This window comes from Micropterus salmoides, unplaced genomic scaffold (assembly GCF_014851395.1).
Source record: "Micropterus salmoides isolate LMB-PRFRI ecotype aquatic unplaced genomic scaffold, ASM1485139v1 Ms_hic_scaffold_22, whole genome shotgun sequence".
Taxonomy (NCBI): domain Eukaryota; kingdom Metazoa; phylum Chordata; class Actinopteri; order Centrarchiformes; family Centrarchidae; genus Micropterus; species Micropterus salmoides.
In genome coordinates this window covers 5,055,158-5,078,945 of record NW_024041373.1, presented here as the reverse complement: position 1 = coordinate 5,078,945, position 23,788 = coordinate 5,055,158, and the positions used below count along the sequence as shown (strand labels likewise).

General features: G+C 38.8%; 1 protein-coding gene across 3 annotated transcripts; it reads left to right on the top strand.

Moving 5' to 3' along the window:
• Nucleotides 1-79: 79 nt before the first annotated feature.
• Nucleotides 80-22,046, top strand: si:ch211-195b21.5. Of its 3 annotated transcripts, XM_038737692.1 has the most exons (9): nt 372-505; nt 743-800; nt 11,820-11,959; nt 12,825-13,437; nt 15,871-16,519; nt 19,359-19,426; nt 19,538-19,634; nt 19,743-19,861; nt 20,704-22,046. In XM_038737692.1, the coding sequence occupies exons 4-9, from the start codon at nt 12,898-12,900 to the stop codon at nt 21,247-21,249; spliced, it is 2,019 nt and encodes a 672-aa protein (XP_038593620.1). In that variant the 5' UTR covers nt 372-505; nt 743-800; nt 11,820-11,959; nt 12,825-12,897; the 3' UTR covers nt 21,250-22,046. The 3 variants fall into 3 exon arrangements, with proteins under 3 accessions (XP_038593618.1, XP_038593617.1, XP_038593620.1); XM_038737690.1 differs by lacking the exon at nt 743-800 and having other exon boundaries at nt 80-505; nt 20,707-22,046; XM_038737689.1 differs by lacking the exon at nt 743-800 and having other exon boundaries at nt 80-505.
• The last annotated feature ends 1,742 nt before the right edge of the window (nt 22,047-23,788 follow it).

Below are 23,788 nucleotides of genomic sequence, written 5' to 3'. Positions count from 1 at the left end.
AACTGCAACACAGTGTAACAAAAGGAATATAGGCATAAACAATAATATCGTTTATTTAATAGAGACAAAGGATAATACTCCCGCCATTCATTCGTTCTACAAACAGTAGAGGGCAGCAATACGCCATTTTAGTTTGTAGTCTGCCTAATTCAAAGAAGAAGAAACGCGTTTCCTGTCGGTGCAGACAGTAAAGCCAGATACGCGCAATTGTGTGGAAAAATAGCACATTTGTTGTAATTTTTTCCTTCCACTTGGTTTCTTCTCTCGGTGATACGGGAGTTAGCCTGCCCTCTTGAGCACCAACATGTACCACCCAGGTAAACCTGCGCACGGGCCGCCGCCGTTCGGACCTCCACCACCCCACGGTCCTCCTTTCAGACTCGGGGGGCCCTGTGTTGTGCCTCCTCCTGGACACTTGCCACCTCGCCCTTGTGGACCATTTTCGGCTTCAGCACCGGATAGCCATTTTCTCCACAACAGGCCACAAAGAGGGCATTTCATCAGGGTACGTACCCAGAAGGCTAGGGTAATAAAGTTAGCTCAGATTAACGCTAAAAAGCAAACGGGTTTAACTTCGCTGTTATCGACCTCCGCGAGACGTAACGTTAACGATACCACTGTAACGTTTAGCTAACTGCTGGCTCTGACTTTTCCCAGAACAAGGCTCCTCTGAGTACACAGCATCATATCTTGTGTGCATTTCTCTAAAATATCTAAAGTTAGCATCTTGTGACCGACGCAGGTAGCCGAAATCTCGGTGGGTTACTGTCCTCCCCTTCTTCACTTTAGAGTGTGTAAAGGTAAGTTTCTTTATACAGTTAAATGTACGTTTCTGTATAACGTTAAGGGTAAAGAACATCGTCTTCACCCTTGAATCTGTGCAAACCCATTCCTAAATATATCCTTAGACAGATTTAAAGCATAACTTCAGAGGTTGATCTCCCATCTCATATTCACACAGTGCTAGGGTGTCTCTAGCTTAAAGCTCTCTACTGTAATTACACCATAGTACTGTGAGATACTGAAAACACAATATGGATATTGCATTCAAAAGCTGCATGTCCACAGAGGGGATGGCAGAGGAAGCTTGTTTTAGCCCTATATGTTACTGGTGTCTTTTGATCCTGTCAACCAGAAGAGGTAGGGGAACCCTACCTCTGGCATTATACTAGATAGAAGGTGACCTGTGTGTACCTACATTTACATTATAATATGAAGGCAAAAGAAAATCACGTAATGTATCCATATAAGGTAGATAATATATCAGTTTTCAAACCTGCCAGTGGCAAATGATACAAGGTGATCATGTAACTAACAAAAGTAACATTACAGAAGTTACTGAATGTATTTGGTTTTGGAAGTATCTACTTCTGTGACCTTCATTTTTGGTCATACTAAATGTTTCTAAACATTTTTATGTTGAAGTGTTTGTCTATTTCTTACGTATTAGTTATAACAAGTTAGAAGCTCCTCTAAGACATATGGATCAGCTGATTTGTTTGTTACTTTCTGAGGCCGATGGCCTAAATGCCATGACTACATTCACAGATGAAGAGCCTGTTCATATATTGTTCTCAGTGGTTTACTTTAAGATTAATCGTGCAGCCCTAATACACGTCCACATGTTCCAGTGTGCTCCTCTGCCTGATTTAATATTCAACAAGTGGTAAAATAGTAAACTATTGGCTGTAGTAATTAATATATTAATGTTATTACTAACAGCATACTATCAACTGAACATTATACTCTTTCTTTAATGTTATAATATTATACTACTACACTCATTTATACTAGTTCCTTGTGGATAGAGACTCTGCAGAGGACAGATGTAGATTTGGTCAGATCCGGGATGTCATTATGTCAATATGTGCTCCTTCTAGCCACCTCCTCCTGAGAGCAACATGCTCCCCTTGTTCTGATTTACATCTGTTTTACTAAAGTTAGTGTCATAAATATTGTTAATCATTTAACTTTGTTCAAGTTGAGAAATACAAATTTCAAAATGTCAGTATTTTGTGCATTTTTCATAGACTCATAGTGGGCAATAAAACAATAATGATAATAATCGCAGTATAATTTTCCTCAAGCAAACCAATGAACAAATGTTCAATATATCGTCAATGAATGTTTAATTTAATTCATTTGAATCACAAACTTATTAGCACTTGAAAAATTAAGATTTATTTTGTTGAGAAAAAAGGACTGATAAAATATTTACTAATCTTATCTAAACTAAAAATTTTTTTGTCAGAATTGTTTTGAATGTTGGATGTGAGGTCTGTGAAGCGATCCACTGTTTGGCTGACCATAAAGAATTTCATGATAAGATTTTTTTCTGGCCAAATCGCCCAGCCCTACAATTTGTTCCATTATATTGAATCGTTATTGCAATATTATCCACAATAACTGCAATATGACTTTTTCTCCAAATTTTGCAGCCCTAATTTATGTCATCAAATAATGCACAAAGCCCTTGATTACTGACACACAATATAATCCAAACAAGTCATCCCTGTATGATAAAAGTTGCTATTAGTACTAGTAGATATAAGTAACTCTGAGCCAAATTGGCTGATAACCATCTTTTTTGGATTTGTTATAGCAGTATTATAGGTCATTTTAACTGCTTTGTAGTATATTGGTAACCTAGGATATAAACAATGTGAAACTGCACAGTATGAGATCTGCATCTGAGAAGTACAAAATACCCCCGAGGAGTAATGCAATAAGTTGCCTAAAGTAAGTCTAGAAGAACAACTGAAATATCATTACACACATAACATTATATGAATTCGTTAACACATTTTGAATAGGTTGATAGGTGTATTCAGATGCTGGGTGCAGAGAGGTAAGCTCTTGTGAGGGCAGGAAAGAAATCCTTGTTAGTTTTCCAGTACACCAGTGATTTTTACACTTTGAGATGGGTAGCTCTGAGTAGGGCTGAACGATTTAGAAAAAACTACAGCAAACATCACATTAACTTAGCATGGCATTTGTTCTTTTAGATCAGCATAGCAGAGGACTGTGGTAATTTAGACTACTTGTAATCCTTAATAACTGAATATATATGCTGCAAAAACTAAATTGACTCAGCTAAAATACTTAGCTATTCTAAATTGGGGTGTTGGGCTAATTGAAATTGGATTATTTAAATTAGATGATTTATTGAAATCAGTATACTTACAGTGCACGAATAACATTATATTATTACCCATTAATTGGTCAGCCGATATGAGCTAATTGCAGATAAAGCCACTTAATGATGATTGTAAAAAGAAACGGAGCGTCGGAGCCTTCATTCATGTCACGAGTGTTTCATAGTTTGCCCACCAGAGGGCGCTTAGAAGAGTATGCAGAACCAACAACAGAAGAGAGTATGTTCTGGTAACCAGTCCTATCATTTCTCCCTAGTGCATCACTTTTAAATATTCTCTAACATCACTTACTGCAGCTAAGGCTGCATGTTGCTAAATTAGGTTAGCCACAAAGCGAACTAATGCCATATTTATCAGTGGAAGAGTGCTAACATAAATGAGCAATAATAGTATTCTAAACATATATGCTAGCCGCTTGTCTGTAGTTACAGTTGATGCGTCAGAAATGATTAAACCAGAGGGAACATGTAAATAAACATGAGCTTGAACAAGTATCGAACAAGGCTTCCTGCCAAAATGAGTTATCTAGCTGCTCTTTCAAATGCACAACATTGGTGTCAAATCTCAAAGTTGCAGGTCCTTGTTGTATACAGTCAGTCATGTGTACTGAACAAAATTATAAACACAACACTTTTGTTTTTGCCCCCATTCATCATGAGCTGAACTCAAATATCTAAGACTTTCTCTATGTATACAAAAGGCCTATTTTTCTCAAATATTGTTCACAAATCTGTCAAAATGTGTGTTAGTGAGCACTTCTCCTTTGCTGAGATAATCCATCCACCTCACAGGTGTGGCATATCAAGATGCTGATGAATGAAAGGCTTTAGGCTGGCCACAATGAAAGGCTACTTGAAAATGTGCAGTGTAAATATTTGTTGATGTGCAATTGTTTGTATGTTGTTAAGACTGTAATCTAAGGCAATTTTTTCCATAAACCATTTTCCAGGAAAAGGTATTATAGCCCAGATACAGAACAGCTTTCAAAATCGGCCGAAAGGGGTCTACTATCCAAATCATTTTCAAAATCAAAATATCGGCTCATAAATCATCTCTTCTTCACTTTAATATCGGCATCAGCCCCCAAAAACCCACATCAGTCGGTGCTGTGTTATATGTACATTATAACATGTTGCAGCCACAACTGAATTTTGGTCCTTTTACACCACAGAACCAATTTATTTCAATAACAATATAACAAATGTCTCAAAAATTTTATAAATTTTATTCACTTGAATCATACCTGAATTAAAACTTAATTTTTTTGTTAAGACAGGGTGTCCGCGGGGTCTTAGAGTCTTAAAAGGTAATAAATCAAATTTGCGAAATTGAAGGCCATTAAAAAGTATTAATAAGTCTTAAATGCCATTTAACAAGGTATTACATTTTGAAGCCATTTTTTTCAATGTGAAAATCCTGTTTGTCCAAAAGTTTGTTTGCGAACATATTTATTTATAATGCATAGCCAAAAATACTAGACAGGCAGTGAGTAGCGACTGTGATTCCTTTCTGTAACGTTAGGCGCAGGGATCTTCCGTGCACTTATTTCACTCTTAAACACTCCAAAAAATAAATCTATGCGAACCGGAAAATGATTTACGAGTACAACCGACCGTAATCTCCCACCCCACCGGACCCGCAATGTTAATCGTCCAAAACATAGTCGGAGTGGCGCTCAGGAGTATCGGGATTAACCTGGTTGGCCGGTCGCTCTGTGGCCACCTGAACAGCCCCGTTCCTGAAAAACAAGAGCGAGATGCGCCACCAGCAGCGGAATCGGAAAGACAGAAGACAACAGGGAAAAGTCAAGGAGCGTGTGGGTTTGGCTAACGTTAGCTGGCTATTTAGCTAAATCTCTGCTTTTTATTGAAACAAATTTAACTTTTCATAAAGCCCATGCTCTCATCAGTGTCACTTTTTATGAACAAAACAATCACAGCCTGGATGGAGCGGGATTAAAAATAAACCTTGTTGTGCTGCAACAAACTTTATAAATGTTGAACTCAATGTTCTGTATAAACAGTTATGATTATTGACGACTTAGTAGCTCAAAATCAAGGTTGGAGACTATCATGTAGCCTAACGCATTTTTCTTGCACAAAGTTAATGTATAAAAAACAACCCCAAACTGAAGCAGCTGTAATTTGAATTAATATTATACTAGTAGTAAGTTATATTCTATTATATGAAATTCTATTGAATATAGTAACATAATGAATATATTAATATCAAACTTAAAGTTTACTATTACATTAACAATATACGTTTAATTTAATTTTATAATATTAGGCTATACTAATACAGTCATTAAGACTAGTTCCTCCAGGTTGTGCCTGTGCTACACCGCCTACACTACTCAGTTTATTCTCTTCATCTTTGTTCCCTCCTGCCCTATTTGAATTTTGTTGTGTTGATCAAGTGACAGTGAAAGTTATCACACATATCATTGCAGGCAAGTTCACATTATCTAGTTTAAACCAACTAAAACACAAAATGACACTGTTTCACATGATTTGCTGTAATATTGCATACAAACGTCATAGCTTATGTAAGACAGTTGCACATAGAAAACTGTTGGCCCATACAGGCTGATATAGGCAACGGAGAAAGTTGGTGAATGCCTGTAGGTGGTGGTACAACCTGATGACATATAGGCAATAAATAATTTATAAACATACTTAAATTCCTTTTAAAACCTAAAAAATGTCCCTTTTAAAGGTGTGTGGCTGATTTAATCTGTTACAGCTCAAAGTGGCGCGGCAGTCTTAAAATATGTTGAAAAAGTCTTGAAAAGGTCTTAAAAAGGTATTGAATTTTACTTCCTTTCCTGTGTATATACCCTGTAAGATGTTTATTTTGTTGAGGAAAAATGACTGAAAAAAGCTTTTACTTGATTTTACTCGTGCACAATTGTTTTGAATGTTCTACCTGAGATTTGACCATAAAGAAGAGTTTAAACTACAATTAACCATCATGGTTTCTTCAACTTCGAAGCAAAAATCAGCCTTTAAACTTGAAAGAAATAACAATTTGATACTTATCAGGGCCCCACCGGGTCAGTGGGTTTGAAACTTACTGGCCTGGAGACAATTTTTACTGTCCCTCCTTCCAAAAGTGTTTAATCGTTTATTAAATACATCCTGGATATAAAAAACTAAACTAAAATGGAATCACAGTTAGAATTATAAAAAATAAAAAGGTTAACAAAACAATTTACTTTTAAAACAAAACATACTAACAGACTCAAACATGATGTGCTCTCCTGCTGACAGCCATCAGCCAATGTACACAGAGCAGCAGACACGAGTCGGAACTATCCTGATGAACAGGTTGCCATGGTAGCGACCTGTCAATCACAAGGTAGTCCCACCCAAAAGCAAACGCTGCATTATTGTCTATTTTCCTCAAAATAGGACCATAATATACTAAATGAACATCATGCTGTGTTGAAGACTTGAAACTAGCGACTGAGACTATAAAGTCATTTAAACTTGTTTACTGAGGTAATAAATCAGCTGAGAAGTAGCAACATTTTACCATTATTTCTAATGGGACTCGCCCCCTGCTGGCCGTTAGAGAGAATGCAGCTTTAAATTCCATCTGCACGGTTTCACTTTCAGACCCAGAGGTTGCCGCATGATTGAGATTAGAGAAATAACATTTGACAACCTCTCGTCACGTAACTATAACTCTGGATTGGACATCGGTGCGCGCCAAGAGCTGCAAAACAACTGCAGGATGTTGTTTCTTTTTTATTTTATTATTTTTTTTTTAATACTAATGTTTTTGCACTGGCTCAGGCCAGTGAGTTGCTAGTTCAACTGTCCCGACGTTACGTTTTACTGGCCCTGGGCCATCGTGCAACCGTTATTGTCAAGCCCTGCTTATTGTGATAATTATCGATATGGAAAGATATGAAACTTATTATCGTGATAACATTTTGGCCATATCGTCGTGCCCTACATTTACTTGACTTGACTGGAAAGGACTTTTCAGTTGCACGCCAATCTGCAGCAGAGCCACTGTAGCATTGGCTAAAGTGATTTATGTACCTCGGTAAGTCAGTAAAATTATTTTTTCCATGCTACATAGGATTACTTTTCTGATTGCAAATATCAGTGGTTATTACTTTTTTACAATTACCATTTGTGATTTATGTGATTTATTAAGTAGAAATAATGATACTGTGTAATAAATATAAAATATATATAAAATCAATAATTATTAACTGGCAATTTATATTATATTGCTTCCCATATTTTGCAGTTACATAAAGGACTGAAGGATTGGCAGAGCCATTTGACCATGCAGGGAAGTGTTTGCAGTATTCCTCTATAGCTGGAAAAAAGAAGAGTGCATTGAAGAAAATACACTACTTATTTATGGTTATTTAGAATATGCCTCATTTGTGCGTCACTTTGACGAAAAGGTCACCAGAATAAATTCAGAGTAAATGTAGTGGTGTGGATGTATAAAGTATGACCAAAAGGAAATACTTTTCCTAGAGTGTAAGTATCCTCAAATTGTACAGTTCTTGAATACTTGTACTTAAATTACCATGCATGCAATGATTGCATGCATGGTAGTAGATGCCTGTGGAGCCAGGACATGTCAATATTTGGCACTTAAATAGTATTGGCACTGAAACATAAAAACATTTTTAAAAATCCAAGATTCCAATAAAGAATGAATGTAACACACTTGTTACCATACACTGACAAACCTATATTCTTATTTTATTTTGATATTTTTCACATTCAGTTGTGATTTGATATTTTTGATAGTTTCTTTAGGGTCTATTTTTTTTTACGACATGGTTTGCAGTTTCAATTCTCTGTCAAAGTTTGGGGGGGGTTCTGCCAGAGGCTTTGGAGCGCGTAGCGCCTGCAGGAAGAGTGAAGTTCTCTCCTTAGTATGCAGATTATGTGGAAATCACACTGTCCTTGTGCCCTCCTCTCAAACCCCACACCACTTGTGTTCCAACACTTTGTCCAGCGTGAAATGTTTCGATAACTATCAAATAAAATAAGGGTTTTACTTTTGAGCATCCCCTTCAATTCTATATATGTGGTAAACATTGTATCATTTCTATCATTTATATTGTGTGTATCAACCTATGATCACGTCTTCCTGTTGCTGTGTATTGTTTTATTCCACAAAGTGAATTTCAACAGTGTTACCACAAAATATATCAGAAGGTAAAAAGGAAACCTGTTTGCTGTCTTTCTTTGAGCTGGTCCTTTTTGTCTTTACTGTGGTACCTGATCTCAGAAATGCTACACATTTTACCACTACTCTGTGACAAATACAGCCACAGATGGAAATATACACTGTGCTGTTGCTTACCATACAAGCACTGTCTTGAGAATTGGAAGTGCGGAAAATGTGTGGTGTATGGCAAAAAGGAATACCATTGTGTGACAAGCACAACCTTACGTTGGATTTATAGTTATGGCATAGCTACAGTGATGCACATTTCTGCCATAGCTACGTTGTAGCATGTATGCACCTCCTCCACAATGCACATAGTAGTTGGGTCGATTTTTAGCAAATGAAAAACCTGTGCCGATGGCGCTAATTCCAACTTGTATTGCATTAGTTATAAGTAGTATGACAACGTGGTTGAAAGTGCCGTAGAATGGAAAATGTATGTGTAAAATGTATTTACATTTTTTGTGAAGGCTCTCAGTCAATGGTCACAAGAAGCTGGTTAGCAACTTGCTAAGTCAACCTAGGGTTTCCCAATCCAGCCATGAGCGCGTTCACATAAGAGGCGGTGTTAGAAGCAGATGACCAATCACAGACATGAAAAAAATCAGCAGAGCAGCATATTTTACAAAGCTCAAACTATAATGTCAGACAAATAAAAATTGGTACACAGCTACAGCTGACACATGCGGGAAGACAGAAATTACAGACGGTGTGAATGTTTGTGCCTTATTCTTTCAGCTTGGCTGTGTGTTGGTGTTTCCACCTTAAAGCGTCAGGCACTGAAAAAGTGGTCGTTCCAGTTTACTTTTAAAAAGTTCTCGTCACTTTAAACATCAGATTAAGTTATTTAACACACTTAACAGTCTTCCAAACATTTTTCTAAATCAATTTCATAAAGCAATGAAAAGAAAAATCCACTCATGCCATGAAAGATGCTCAAATAGTGACACAGAATCTCAACATTTGGGCTACTGAAAACTCCCCCACAGTATCTGCGCCCACATAACACATCAAAGCGGTAAGCAGGCTTACTGTTATATCTTTAAAAAAAAGTTAGGGACCGTCTTAAAAGTGCAATAGGATTTATTTCAATCATCACATCTTTTTTGTTTTCAGTAAAAAAATCCCAGACAACTGCCACGATAGTAACCACCCTTAAACATTTCACTGTGAGTTTGTAAAGAAAAGTTAAGAAAATTAAGCAATTTAATAATTAAAATGCACAGTGCAAATCTGTAATTTCAGTAGCTTGCTCATTTATTAATATATTGATCAATAACCTCTTATCTGTCCTGGATGTTTTCTAACAACTTTGACTCTGTTTAGTTCATTGTATTGCTAAAATGTTTTTATTAAATGAGTGTTATGTTGAAGTACATGGGATTTATTGTTTTTTATGTTTTTTTACCGTGGTATTTAGAATCGTGAAATTGTACTGGTAATGACTATCGACTGCTAAATTTCTGGTATCGTAACATCCCTATTAGAAACCATAAATTCAACTATGAACATGAAAATTAGTATTCTACGGCACCTTTTAACATAATATTGTTTGTTTCATGCCATTTAAAAATTTTTTTGTCTAGCTGACCCCCAATTTTCAAAAGTAATTTCTAGGGCTGTCCCTGACTAAGGATTTACATAGTCGAATCAGAATTGCGCGGCAATTGCGGGGGGGGGGGTTACGCACACGGTAGCTCTGCTTTAAGCTTGAGAAGCTGCAGAGCTGCAGTCTGTTTTCATTCAACTTACACTGTAAATTTCCAGCTAAACTGAGGCGCTCTCGCACCTGTCATTCAACGGTCTTGTGCAGAGTTACTGCTGCCGACAACTGCATACACGTCATGGTTCCTCGCAGGTCTATTTCTAGTAGCCAGCTATTTAAAAACGATAAAATATTCTTCATGTGGTTCTTCAACAGTGATAAATTATCCGAAAATCCCGCGAGGTGCGGACAACTGGGCACAACACCAGAGAAGCTGGAGCTCCCTCTCTTCAGCAAGTGTTCCTCTTCCACCGCTGCACACATACGCGTTATGCTTACACATGCACACTTACAACCCAGGGTTAGGGTTACAATTTTGGATTTATTCACGCACTTCAAAAACATTTGTTGAAAGTTTCATTCTTTTTACATGTTTATTTACAGCATTAAACTTTGAAATGTGTATTGTAATAGGCTGTATATTAACTTAATGGAAGAAAACTGGTAGTTCTATGTAAAATCAGACATTCAGCACACCTGTATCGCCAAAATGGCATGGCTGTACCGAGTTTGCCAAGTTCGGACTTCTGTACTTTAAAGCTCTGACTTGGCAAGATCGGCTAGGGAGTACAAACTCCCAGGAACAGGAGCACGCAGTCAGTCATTCAGTAATTGGAGCAGCAGCGGACTTGATGACAGCCGGACCTGTTAGCGGGCGGGATCTCACATCTCCAAACAATTATATTGCCGCATAAAAAAAACCTCTTAAAACTACTATATGACACAAGAAGATCAGTATTATAAGTTACAGTTGTGAGTTTTCTCCTCTGACATTTCTGCTTTTTGGCGGCAAAATGCATTCTGGGATATCTGGCTATCCGAAGTCCACACAAGTCACCACCGATGCAGGCTCGGTAAAAAGGGGCGGGGCGAGGCGAGAACACATCCAGGTATTTGACTGTACTTGGCTAGATGCGGACTTTTGAATTGGAACTGTACTTTGGCTGCGACTGATGAAGTCCACAAGAACACAAGTACAGAAAACGCAGATTGCGAAACAGCGTTGCGAAACAGCGTTGCGAAGCTTCGACTGTGAGATTGACAGTCGAATCAGGCTCCGCCCATTGAAGCATCAAATCTTCGACTATTCGGGGTCAGCCCTAGTAATTTCCAAAACAAATTTTGTCTCATATTCCGGACCCTTTTATGATATATATGCCAAAGGCTGACAGTTTTCCTACAATTTAAACAAAAAGTACACCAGTTCCCTTCATCATTTTGACTGGTACTATACCGTTGCAGTTTATTGGTCTACAAAGGAATAAAGTACTTTAACAGCATTACTTGGTCATGTAGGTCAGCAGAAAAGTATTGACCCGCATGTCCTGGTTGTTCCTTACTCACATTATCTCAATTGTTTCTGACAAATGGGAAATGGCTAGTCAATTTCATGTACGCCTGTGCCATTTTTTTCTGTTGACTAGCATTTTCAATTTGTATATCATGGAATTTGCTGCAAGAGGCAGCTGATCGACAGTAGGATTTGATGTGACCCAATGACAAATTGTAAAACGTTATGTATATTGTCTGTGTTGTAACCACAGAACACAATTAAATAATTTCCATTTTGATCAAAGGGAAAACATTTGAAAATGTACAACTGTCCGTTTTTGATTTACAAAGTATTAAATATGCTATTGCAGTTCTGTCTTGTACAGCACTATAACATAAATTCTGAATACTCTCAGCCCCACTGTAGCAGCTTCTCCATAGACCATAGTACAGTGGTTGCTTTGGGAGGCAGGCAGCAGATCAACCCAGAACCACCGCACACTGGGGTCCCACAGTGGAATCCCACTCCTGTGGAACATCATCCTCCAGACAACAGGTATATATTTGTGTGTGTGTGTGTGTGTGTGTGTTAATCAGGGCTGTGCGATATGATATTGTTTGACGATAGAAAAACCTCTATTGTTTACAATTATGCTCTAGAAACATATTTATATATGTTAACCTGTTGCTGAGAAGGTGCCTGTTATGTTATGATCATGGCTCTGGACTGTAATTTGTTTTAACAATCAGACCATGCAAGCAAAAACGAGTCTGTTGAATGGACGAGCTGCACAACACTATTCCGGCAGTATCAGCCATGATTTGTGTGGAAACGTTTAAGGACTTGCCCACGGATATTCAGCTTACTTTTTACTTTGTAGCTCACCAAGACATGCTGTTATTGTGATGTTAGCTATAGCGGCAGGAGAGTTGTGAGTATCACTGTCTGGAGCTGCTGTGCTGCTCTGGAACCGTCCCATCTCGTCCTCTCTTGTTAGCTTTGCAGCAGCAAGAAGCATCAGTTTGCTAACCTACAATTTAGCTCATCTTAGTTACATTACTTGCTGTGTCTTTGTTCAATCTATGTCATGGTGTTTGTTGTGGTATTGGATTTCTCTATAATTGCATACCCCACCTTTATGACGCAGAGAAATATGAGTTACTGTTGGAAATTCCAACAGTATGATATTTCATTGAATTTAGAAAAAAAGTTCTATATTGGGATATGTATCCCCCGCGACCCTGTACGCAGGATAAGTGGTTGACGATGGATGGATGGGTTATGTATTGTAATCGGGATATGAAATTACCTATATCGGGATGTGAGATTAGTCATATCGCACAGCTCTAGAATTAAAAGTTTAATGACAAATACTTTTGTGTTTGCTGGTGTTTGAAACACATGCATTGTTGATTTTCAGTGACCGAGCTGGTGAGGAATTCCTGAGATGCATTGCAGCCAACAAGCCTCTCCCAGACTATCTCAAAGGGAACATGGCATACAACCTGGCTGATGCTTTTAAGTCGGCTAATGTTCTGAAAGAAGCAGTCAAATCAGACAAGGAGTACCAGAAGCATGTGACCAGGAGCGAGAGCCGCAGTCGAAGCCGCAGTCGTGGCAAAAGCCGGGGCAAATCTCAAGCCAAGAGTTGTGCACGAAGCAAAAGCCGAGCACGCAGTCGTAGCAGAGGAAGGAGCAAAAGTCGTGCTCGTGGCAAGAGTCGAGCTAGAAGTAAAAGCAGGGCAAGAAGCAAAAGCAGGGCTCGCAGTAGGAGTCGGAGCCGAAGCAAGAAGAAGAGTCATGCAAGGAGCAAAAGCCATGTCAGGAGGTCCAAGTCACGAAGTAGCAGTGGTGAAAAGAGCCGTGGCAAAGACAAAAAGAGAAAGAGGAGCCCCAGCCACAGCTGCAGCAGTGTAAGCAGTAGTAATAATCTGACCGGGAGTAGTCTGTTAGAAGGACTGAAGCTGGTCATGAACAGCAAAGAACTGGAAGAGCGGTTGCCCACCCTCAAAGATGCCATCCTCACTATTCAGGTAGAGCTCATCATACATTCTACAAAATATCTTATTTTAGTCAATTATCAGAGTACATCTCTATATAAAGTGTGGTTCTTGAAGATACTGTTTAGTTACACCAATGGCATTTTCATAATACTTACGCTATCCAAGAGTTCAAGCTAAAAGTGGTATCGACCAAGTGGAGCAGCAGTTTGCCTCACAGCTTGTCTATAAAACATTAACAAGATTATATGTACAGCTACAATTCCAGACAAACTACTAGCATGTATAAACCATAAACAGAAGTGCATCTATTGTCTTTATTATGATAATTTAGCGGTACAAGAAAATGGCTTGCGGCCTACTTCATGTTGACTTAAATACATTATGGGTGCACCTCGCCACAGACTGAAAGAGGTGTTAAATAGCTGATTGAATACTGCTCTGCTGAGTATTAAGAAATAACAAAAATGTTTAAACATCTGAAAGTAAGTAAAGCAGAACCAAATGACTAGGGGCCATACTCATAATTGTGTACAGGCACAAAAAAGGCCTTGAAACAATCAGACTCCCCTTCCCACAGAAAAGCTGGGATTTTTAAAAACAAACTTGACAAGTGAATTCAACTCAATTCAGTTTTATTTATATAGTTTTCATAACAGAAGTCATTTCATTGCAGTTTTCACAAAGAGCAGGTCTAGACCCAACAATTGCCACCCTGAGCAAGCAGTTGGCAGATACAGTCAAAGAAAAACTCCTTTTTAGCAGGTACAAACCTCGAACAGAACCCTGACTCAGGGTGGGACTATTAATGATAATTCTATGGATGAGAAAGCACAAACTATGGCAGAGGGAAGAAGTCGAGTTAGTAACATGCATATATTTGCTTTATCATAAACTCAGGCTAGTGGTGTTGTAGTGTTTGTGCTTTTAGACACCTAAGTATACCATAGTTTTTTCTGGTCGTAGGCTTCTGAAAAAACTCACCTTTCAGTGATATTCATCCTGAAAATCCTCATTCACTTTCCCATCAACTACATTTAACTATCGAGTAGGCCAATAAATAAAAACTATGGAGCCTGGGAGGTGACTTGAGCATAATTCTTTAACAAATTGTCAAGCACAGAATTGCTTTAGTACATCGCAGACAAGCTTTACTTACTGCTTTCAAAAGTGGCACACCAGCCAAACACTAACTAAACACTGAAATGGGCAGGGAGACAGCAAATATTTCCATTCTACACACAGTGTAAAGCCTCTGTGTGTAGAAACTACAGACCAAACAGCTCTTGTTTGTTATTATAAAGGTAAACATTACAAAGACAAAGAATAATAGTTAATACATTGCGCAGCTATAACTACAAAAATGCCAGTGCAAGTAAAGTGTCGTGTTATTAAATTTATATCTTCAGTTTTAACACTACTGCCTTCTGGGGAAAATGTAAATTATTTACTTCTATGTAAATATTAATGAGAATCGTAATTGTTCTGTATTAAAGCAATAAGCTGCATCTTTTATTATTGAAAATTATTTAATAAGGAATGACATTTTTGTTTTATTTGCTGAAAAATAGAAAGGTTTGGAAAGTCAAGAGTAACAAACTTTCACTAGTGAGAAGGATTTTGGAAACATTAAAGAGGTGGTATTATGCTCATTTTCAGGTTCAAAATCCTACTTAGAGTTTGTTCCAGAACAGGTTTACATGGTTTAATTTTCAAAAAACACCAGATTTTTGTGTCATACTGCACATTGCTGCAGCTCCTCTTTTCTCCCTGTGTGAAGGCTTCGTTTTAGCTATGGAGTGATACATCTTGTCTCTAAATTATCTTTTGTTGGAAGTTGCACATGCGCAGTTCCTAGTTAAGGACTACTAGCCAATCAGAAGCAGAGAAAGGCTGGTCAGTGAAAAGACGGTAAACATCTTCGATTCAGCTGTAGGCTACATGTTGCCGACCAGCTTGGCAACTTGGACTGGAGCAAGAGTTTCAGAGTGGTGAGTTATTAATCTGTAACAAAAGTATCTTTCATCCATAAAGTTTTAACTGAGCTCTGTCTCTACATCACAGTAACAACTTTATGTCCATTGACCTCCTGGAGGGTAGCTAGTGTTTGGAAGGGTGAGGAGAGCTGTGTGCTGCAGCTCACTGTTTTTCAACCGGTGTTTTTGAGGGTGTGTCGGAGTAGCCGCTTGCCAAGCGTTATATGACGTCATTTCGAAACGACTGGACTACAAACGAGCTGTTTTCAAGCAATTCAGAGTTTTCTGTGGGAGATGGGAAATGACTTTGGGCTTTGCAAACCTGTTACATGCAAAAAAAAAGTCTAAAACAAAATAAAGGAGAGGGAAAAAGACAAAAAGCATTATACCACCTCTTTAACACTTAAAAAATAGTTCAAATATGTTATGTAAGCACTAGATAAAATACTTTAAATCATAGTTAGTTAATGCATCTCTTTCTCCTGTACAGGCCTCAGATGAAAGCAAAAAAGTGGAGCTTGTGCCGGATGAGCACAGACATCAGAAACATGACAGTCTGGAGAATTCAACATCATTGGAAAACGACAGTATGCTCCTTCCCCATGACAGAGTAGGCAGCGACTTCTCTTGGCTTCAGGCTCAAAGTCAAGAGGAATCTGCAGTCCAGAAAGCTGATGAGCTGGAAGATGAAGAGTCGTTCTTGTATGGGAATGAAGACACTGGAGGAAAACAAGCCATTAAGTCCTCCACTACACTTTTTGCATCGATTTCCCAGATTGGAGGCCATGCCAAACTACAAGACATGGATAGTGTTGCTCTTGGCAGTCAACAGCATCAGAATAGGTCTGTATTCAGTAATGTAGGGGATGTGCTTGATCTGAAGCAACCCCTTCAAATTACTTCCTCAAGCTTAGTCAATCTGGACAGCAGTGAGTGTGAGAAGATCAAGAACATTTTAAAAAGTCTGGGCACAGCAGACATCAGCGAGATCATGGTGAAGATGCAGGGGCAGAAGGAGGGGAAGCAGATACCTCCTGTACTTCTCGGCTCAGAAGCAACAGCAGCAGGCTTAACATTGCCAGCACTGAATAACCCGAACGTACGGCAAGCTCTGGAGTCTCTACAGTCTCTGATCAAAGGTGAGAATACTGTATTGAATAAAAGATTAAACTTCATCATAGTCGTAGTTAGGGCTGCAGCTAATGATTATTTTCATAGTCGACTAATCTCAATTATTATTTCGATTAGTCAATCATCCATCCATCTATGTATCCATCCATCATCAACCAAACATATAGGTACAGGGTCGCGGGGGGGCAGGAGCTAATCCCAGCTGACATCGGGCAAAAGGCGGGTTACACCAGGGACATTGCCAGGATTTTGAAAAATTGGGGGCTTAGCCCAGACCAGTTTTCACCTGATAATTTTGCTGAAAAATTTCTGTTTTAAATACTTAATTTCCTGCATTCTGGTGAATTTGTCTGGAACAACTTATTGAGGAAAAAAATCATGCACTGCATTTAATGGTTTACTAATGTATAATCCAGTGCAGCTCTCAGGCATTCTATATTGCTGTCAGATATGTTTCTCCTGTAGATCAACTTATTTCATTCTTCCCTGCTGAATTAACACACATGTAGGCATTACGGAAGTTAAGTCTTTGTGCATATGGCACCTTTTCACCTCTATGATAAATCAATTAATTTCAATTCAGTTATAAACCCCTGCACTTTATTAGCTCCTGTGTTTCAGCAGGTTTTCTGCTCATGTTCTAAACTTTCTGAACATTCAAAAACCCTCCCACATCTGTGATCTCTGACATGTCCAGAAATTGTCAAGTGAGACACACTGTTGGAAGACAATAAAATAGTTTGAAGGTGTAATATTTACAAAATATTTGAACATGAGCAAAAAACCTGCTGAAATACAGGAGCTATCAAAGTCCAGGAGTTAATAACAGAATAAAAATAAATTAATTTAGGGGTGGTGATAGCGTAGTGGATAAGATGAGATAAGATGCATCTTTTGGTGTGCCCGGTTCAATTCCCCACTGACACGTCCACCAATGTGTCCCTGAGCAAGAGACTTAACCCTTAGTTGCATGCGTAAAGTCGTGCGAACTCTGACATGTATAGCAATTGTAAGTCGCTTTGGATAGAAGGTGCCACATGCCCATTTAAAGAGGTTACTTCTTCAAACAAAAGACACAAAAGAGGGATATTACATGAGAAACGTTCATCTACTGGAGAAACATCTAAAAGTAAAATTATTTTCTGCATTATATTCTGTTTTCTGAATTTCACCCTAAAAATACAGAAAAATTCACCAGAATGCAGGAAATTAAGTGTTAAATGCTCAGAATTTCATATAATTCAGCATTGAAGATTTCTTAAAAATTGTGTTGGTCTCATCTTAATCTCATGAACCCAATATTGTGTTTCGTCTCAGGAGCTGTCTCATTACACCCCTACTACTTTGTGAAACATATATTATTCCACAGCTGAAAATAGTCCCCAGCAAATGCACTATTTACTCCTGTAATGCTTGTTAAAAATTGCAGAGCCGAGCTAGTTTAGGAAGTCACTGGACTTTTTTAAAAATACACTGAACAAAATTATAAATGCAATGCTTTTGTTTTTGCCCCCATTCGTCATGAGCTGAATTCAAAAGATCTAAGATTTCTCTATAGCCCCTTTTCCACTGCACGGTACCAGCTCGATTTGCCTCGCTTTGTTTGGTTTTCCATCGTGGAAAAGTTGTACCTGCTTCCAGGTACTTTTTTTTGGTATCACCTCTGCCGAGGTTCCAAGCTAGCTGAGGCGATACTAAAATGTGACGTGAAAACACGGCAGACTGCTGATTGGTCAGAGAGAATCGGAGTTCCTGGGCTGGTGTGGTTACATGTGGTATGCAGCTGTGAGGCCAGTTGGATTTGCTGCCAAAGTAATCAGTCAGTGTCATTGTTATTAATGCTTTCACATGTAGTAATCTGATATCCACTATATCAGAGGTCTGCGCTCTACTGAAAGCATGTTAATAGAAATAATCGACACAAATGTACATGCCTTGATCAGCATTACCAGTACTGATTTGAGTAAATGTATCACTTACAGTTGGTGTTGTCTTCATAGGCCTACTTGTGAGCGGCTGATTTTTTGCAGTTTAAATGTGAACGTTGAGTTTGCATATAGAGATGTTTGCCACATTGGTAAGTTAGCTAAAATGCTAAAACCAAATTAAACCGTTAACTTTGCCCTTAAATTATCGTCAAACTCTGATGCAAGAAAAGTTAGCTGTCACACAATATATCACACTCATTCGACTGATCTTTTACAGATGGGCTTTGTGGTGTCCAGGGTCTTGCTTCCACTGTCGGCTACATAAGCAAAATAATTCTACAGTTTGCTCCATGCGTCTGCTTTGTTGACAAGCCGTGGAAGAGCTTGTGTTTTTAGCCAAGTCTCTCCGGGAGCTGCAGCGTAAGCCACGCCCACTCTGCTGGCAGGGAGGGGAGCGGCTGAGAGCTGCGCACACACATACTGCTCTGCGTGGAGGAGCTCTGTCATTGTTAAAGTATCGATTCTATAATAAAAGGCAGTATTGTATTGTTTGTAACATCAGGGTGTGATACCTTTCTAGTATCAGTATACAGTGCAACACTACCCAGGGTGAAACCTGAAGTTACCTTGCTAAACTCTGATCCTGCTTCATAGTACAGGCCTCTGACCTGTGCGTATGCATGGTTAATGTCTTTCTTATTTTGGTGTACGTTACTTTTCTAAAGGTAGTCATTTAGAATTATAAGATGTGTCAAGTTCATTTTGGAACTCTTTCTCTCCAGTTGTCAAGGAGAAGGAAGTGTATCTGATAATCTGGAAAGTGATGCCACATGGCCTGATGATTTTTCTTCTCTGTCTTTATTGTTTAATGCATTTGATGTAGAATATAGGGTTATGTTGTTGTACTTTCTTTCTCAAGCAACAAAGGAGAAGCGGGCAAAAAGAGATGGCAGTGGCACATCTCAGACATCCTCTGATAAACACAAGGTAAAGGATTTCTAAGCTCATTCACTGACTCCTCAGCATCCAAGTGGTAAAGTTGAACACATTAAAAAATAGAAAAATCCCTTATTTATGAACTTGTCGCTTGTTTTCCAGGCAGGGGACGAGGAGGAAAGGAAGAGAGAGAAACAAGCAAGAATAAGTAAAATGGAGTCCTTGATGAAAGAACTGGAGGAATTGTTGAAACAGGATGGTAAACCAGTTTTCTCCAGGGACAATCCTGTATTTCCTGTTGTCTTTATTGTCATCCAGATGGTAAAATATTCTTAGAAGCTTCAATGCTTTTTTTGTGCATTTGCAGGATTGAGTTTTCTGACACCAGTAATTGGGTTTTACTGCCAGAAATGTGAGGAGTTCATTGGAGATTTGAATAGTGCCGAAAACCATGCCAACATCCACCACCATAGTAACTCTAGCAGTGTAAGTATTCTTCCTATTTACCTCATGGTGTGGATAAGTCTGGTGATATTATACATTTTTTATTTTAACCAAAGCCCATGAACAGACCAATTCATACAATGAATATATCTACTAAAAAGGAGTGTATGTGGATCAAAGGCTAAAATATCATCCTCCTGACCATAGAGCTCCATTGTTGTCTATTGCACTATTAATGTAAACACAGAGACTGCCTCCTCGGGTCTTATCGGAGTCTTGTGTTCAGTCAGCAAGGAACACACTCCACCTGTGTCTTTTCTCTCTTCGTTGGGCGATCGCAGCACTTGTGGTGACGTTTAGTCTGGCTGGATGATCTGTAGATGCCTTGTACAAAGATGGTCTCATGGTCTGCTGCACATAATCCAATGTAATGTAGGTCAAATGACCAGTAATCCCACTTTCCTCTTATGTTTTTTCGTTTTTCTAAAATGAACATCGTACAAAAACAATATAATACAAATTGCATTCAATTCTTTAATATAAATAAAAACATTAAAAAAAAACATAAAACATCATCCATGAGTCCAGTGAGAAAGGGTGCATTTCATTGCTTATAAATTTGTAAAAGCCTTTGGATTTTTTGTGGGTTTTTTTTAGCCTTGCTTTAGGCAGTTTGCCATAAAATAAGCTTTGTACATTGATTCTCTAATGGATATGAATCCTGTAATTTTTATCAACCCCATGGCAAACATTACATTTTAGCCCCATTCATATTTTAGCCCCATTACTAACAAGGCCAAAAGCTAAATCCTCATTGTTAAGGTGGTCGTAGACTCATTGGTTTCTTTATCTTAACACTGCAAAATTGTTTTTTGTGTTTTTAGCAGATTGTGCAGATGGACAACCATGCTAAAGACAGCAAAGGACACTTGCACTATTTTAAAGGTACCAGTAGCCAACACTCGCATCCCTCAGACAGGAGAGTTAACAAGGACTACGGTTACCATAGAGATTCAGAAGATCACGGAAATCACAGAGACTGGAAAGACGAGAGAGATCACAGAAGCAAACACAACGACGACCACAGAGGCCACAGGGCCAAGCAGGAAAACATCTCCTTGAAAGAGGAGATGAGGAAGGAGAGGATGCTCATAACGGTATCCCGTGGACGGACACCTCCTCCAGACATCAAGGTCAAGGAGGAGGTGAACAACAAGCAGGCCATTGGGAGCCATAGCAAAGTGGAAGACACGGACAAAAAGGGAAAATCATCCAAAGAGAGCAGAGAAAAAGATAACCAAGTAAAAGATGAAAGCAGTGAAAGTAGTGATGATAACAAAGGAAAAACACATAAAGCAAAATCACCTAAAAAGAAAAAGAAGAAGGAGAAGAAGAATAAGAAGAAAAAGGAGAAGGGGAATAAGTCCTAATTGTTGTATTATGCTTCTCAGTTTCCATTTCTATGTTACCCTGATTCCTGGGGTGATGATGGAAGCTTGTTGCAGCCCAAGTTTCTACACTTAAAAAGGCCAAGTTTTATCATTGCACTCCTGGGAATCAAGTTATTTTTTTTCCTCTTCCCAGTTAGTTTTTGTTTTGATGGTAAGAAGAAGAGGGAGATGGGCATCGAGGACTAATTCATCATTGTGCAAGGGACAGTGTGGAAGTGCACTTGTTGCTGTCAGCTTCAGTCAAAAGATAAGGTTTATATCAGTTTTATCCTTGTGCATCTAGTACGGAGATGGGTCTTACCCAGACTTGGCACCAAGACTGGAAGCAGGTTTCCACTCTTGATTGAGTTGCCTCCAGTGTTGGTGCCAACCAAGGCTAAATGCATCCCAGACTGATTTTCAAACAAGTGCATTTTCCAGAATGTCAACATGCTTCCTATTGTTAAGTGGTCTACAGATTTTAAATGACAATGCATATGTTAATGTATGGCATGTCTTAAGTATTTCCTCACATCCTGGTTTTATCTTTCAATTAAATGTTTGAAAAATTAAGCGGTGAATTATTTTTGTCAACATCCTTATCTTTGTCAATACCATTGCTTCTGCGTGTGTATTTTCCAAGGACCAACAGCATTGTAGTGTTGTGGTTTGTAGTGAGTTCCATTTTCTTCCATGCATTTTTATCTGAACTACAAGACGTCTGTCTCCTGTGGTGGCATTGTAGATGAAAGGAAAATACAAAAATATGTTCAAATAAAAAAGGTGAAAAACTACAATCTTGTTGTCATTAAGTGATCGCGTGGATGTATATCCTCTTTACAGTGCATTGGCCATCAGTTACGAAAAAGGCAACTTTTTACAGGTGGGCAGAATCCTGGGCAGAAAATATCCTACTGTTGAGAGTAATGCTGAATTATCTCCCCCCTCTTGCTAAAGAGTTTCCTCGATAACAAATGCAATCACTGTCTGAATTATATTTATAGTGCTACTTACATATCTCACAGGAGCTGTGGTGGCATGTGTTAGGTAGGAAACAAACGTTGAATATAGGGAAAGGTAGTAGTTTAAGTTAAATGTCAATAAACGTGTCACATACTCCATCACTCCACACCATGATCTTTCCTTAATCTTAACCAAAATCCCTGAGTGCCTTAACATGACCATAAAAAGGGGGGAAAAATGCTGTAGACACTATAAGCGGATGTTGACTCTTTCTCATTAGGTTAATAGAAAATTGGCATTATGTTTCCTTTAAATTGTGTTTGCTGTAGGAAATGAGTTCTTTATAAACTTAATTTCTAGTGGACAGGTTGTTCTATCTGCACATTGTTTCTGCAGTCTTTCCCCTTGTTTATGAGGAAAATCTGTACTAGGAAAAACCCAGGTGTTACTGATAACACTAAGAAAGTTCTGTTATAATCAAGTGTCCCAGTAAGACGTGCCAGTGAGTAGGCATGCAGCAGACATTAAAAGGTTATAGCAGGAAAATCCCATATTTCTTTGACTTGCGATTTTCCTGCTATGATTAGTCAAACTGTCTGCTGTGAAAGGGGTTCACACCAGGACCCCTTTAACTGAAGCAGGTACATAGACTTCAGCAATCATTCATTTGATTATACACACTTGTGAGTGCAGACATGTGAGACACTGAGTTCAACCATTCCCTCTCTGGCCTTTGCAACCTTACAGTATCTTTTATCGGGAGGTCATCGCCGACTTTGTCAACTGGTGTGAGCTTAACCAACTTCACCATTAATACCGGCAAGACAAAGGAGATGTTGGTAGACCTCCGCAGGAAGGCGTCCTAGACTACGCTGGTGAACATCCAGGGTTTGGATATTGAGATGGTGGGAACTTGGTGTTCCCCCTCAACAATAAACTGGGTAGGTTCAACAACACAGATGTCCTGTACAAGAAGGTCCAAAGTCATCTTCATCTGCTGAGGAGACTGAAGTACTAAAGCACTGTGGTGGCATCTGCAGTAGTCTGTTGGGGAGCTTGAAGCCCAGAGAGGAACAGAAAAAGACTCAATAAAGTGGTTAAGAGGGCTAGTTCTGTCCTTGACTGCCCTCTAGACACCATAGAGGAGGCCGGTGAGAGGACGATGTTAGCCAAGCTGATGTCAACCATGGACAACACCTCTCACCCCCTGCATCAGACTGTGTGGTTCTTGAGCAACGTCTTCAGGAATAGACTGCCGCACCCTCAGTGCAAGAAGGAGCGGTACTACAGCACTGTCACTTTTATTTCTGTACTGTGTAAATACACATTATTATAATATTTCTTATTCACACTGTACCTGTACTGCACATCCATAGCCCTACTTTTATAGCCTCTATTGACGCTAAACTACACTGCTGGATTCTGTCCTGTCCAATATGTTTGTACACATGCATCTACCTCCTGCTGTGACCTATGCTATGTTCCATATTAATCACATCTGTATATAAAAGGTATATACAGTATAGCGTACACAATTTTTCTTGTCTTTCTATTTCTTTTATATTTTGTGTGGTAT

Bases quoted from the DNA above. Each gene is read 5' to 3' on its own strand.
- si:ch211-195b21.5 (XM_038737689.1), top strand. From the start codon at position 305: ATGTACCACCCAGGTAAACCTGCGCACGGGCCGCCGCCGTTCGGACCT. The intron at 19,427-19,537 runs GTAAAGGATTTC...CTTGTTTTCCAG, and splicing joins CATCCTCTGATAAACACAAG to GCAGGGGACGAGGAGGAAAG. The intron at 19,862-20,703 runs GTAAGTATTCTT...TTGTGTTTTTAG, and splicing joins ACCATAGTAACTCTAGCAGT to CAGATTGTGCAGATGGACAA.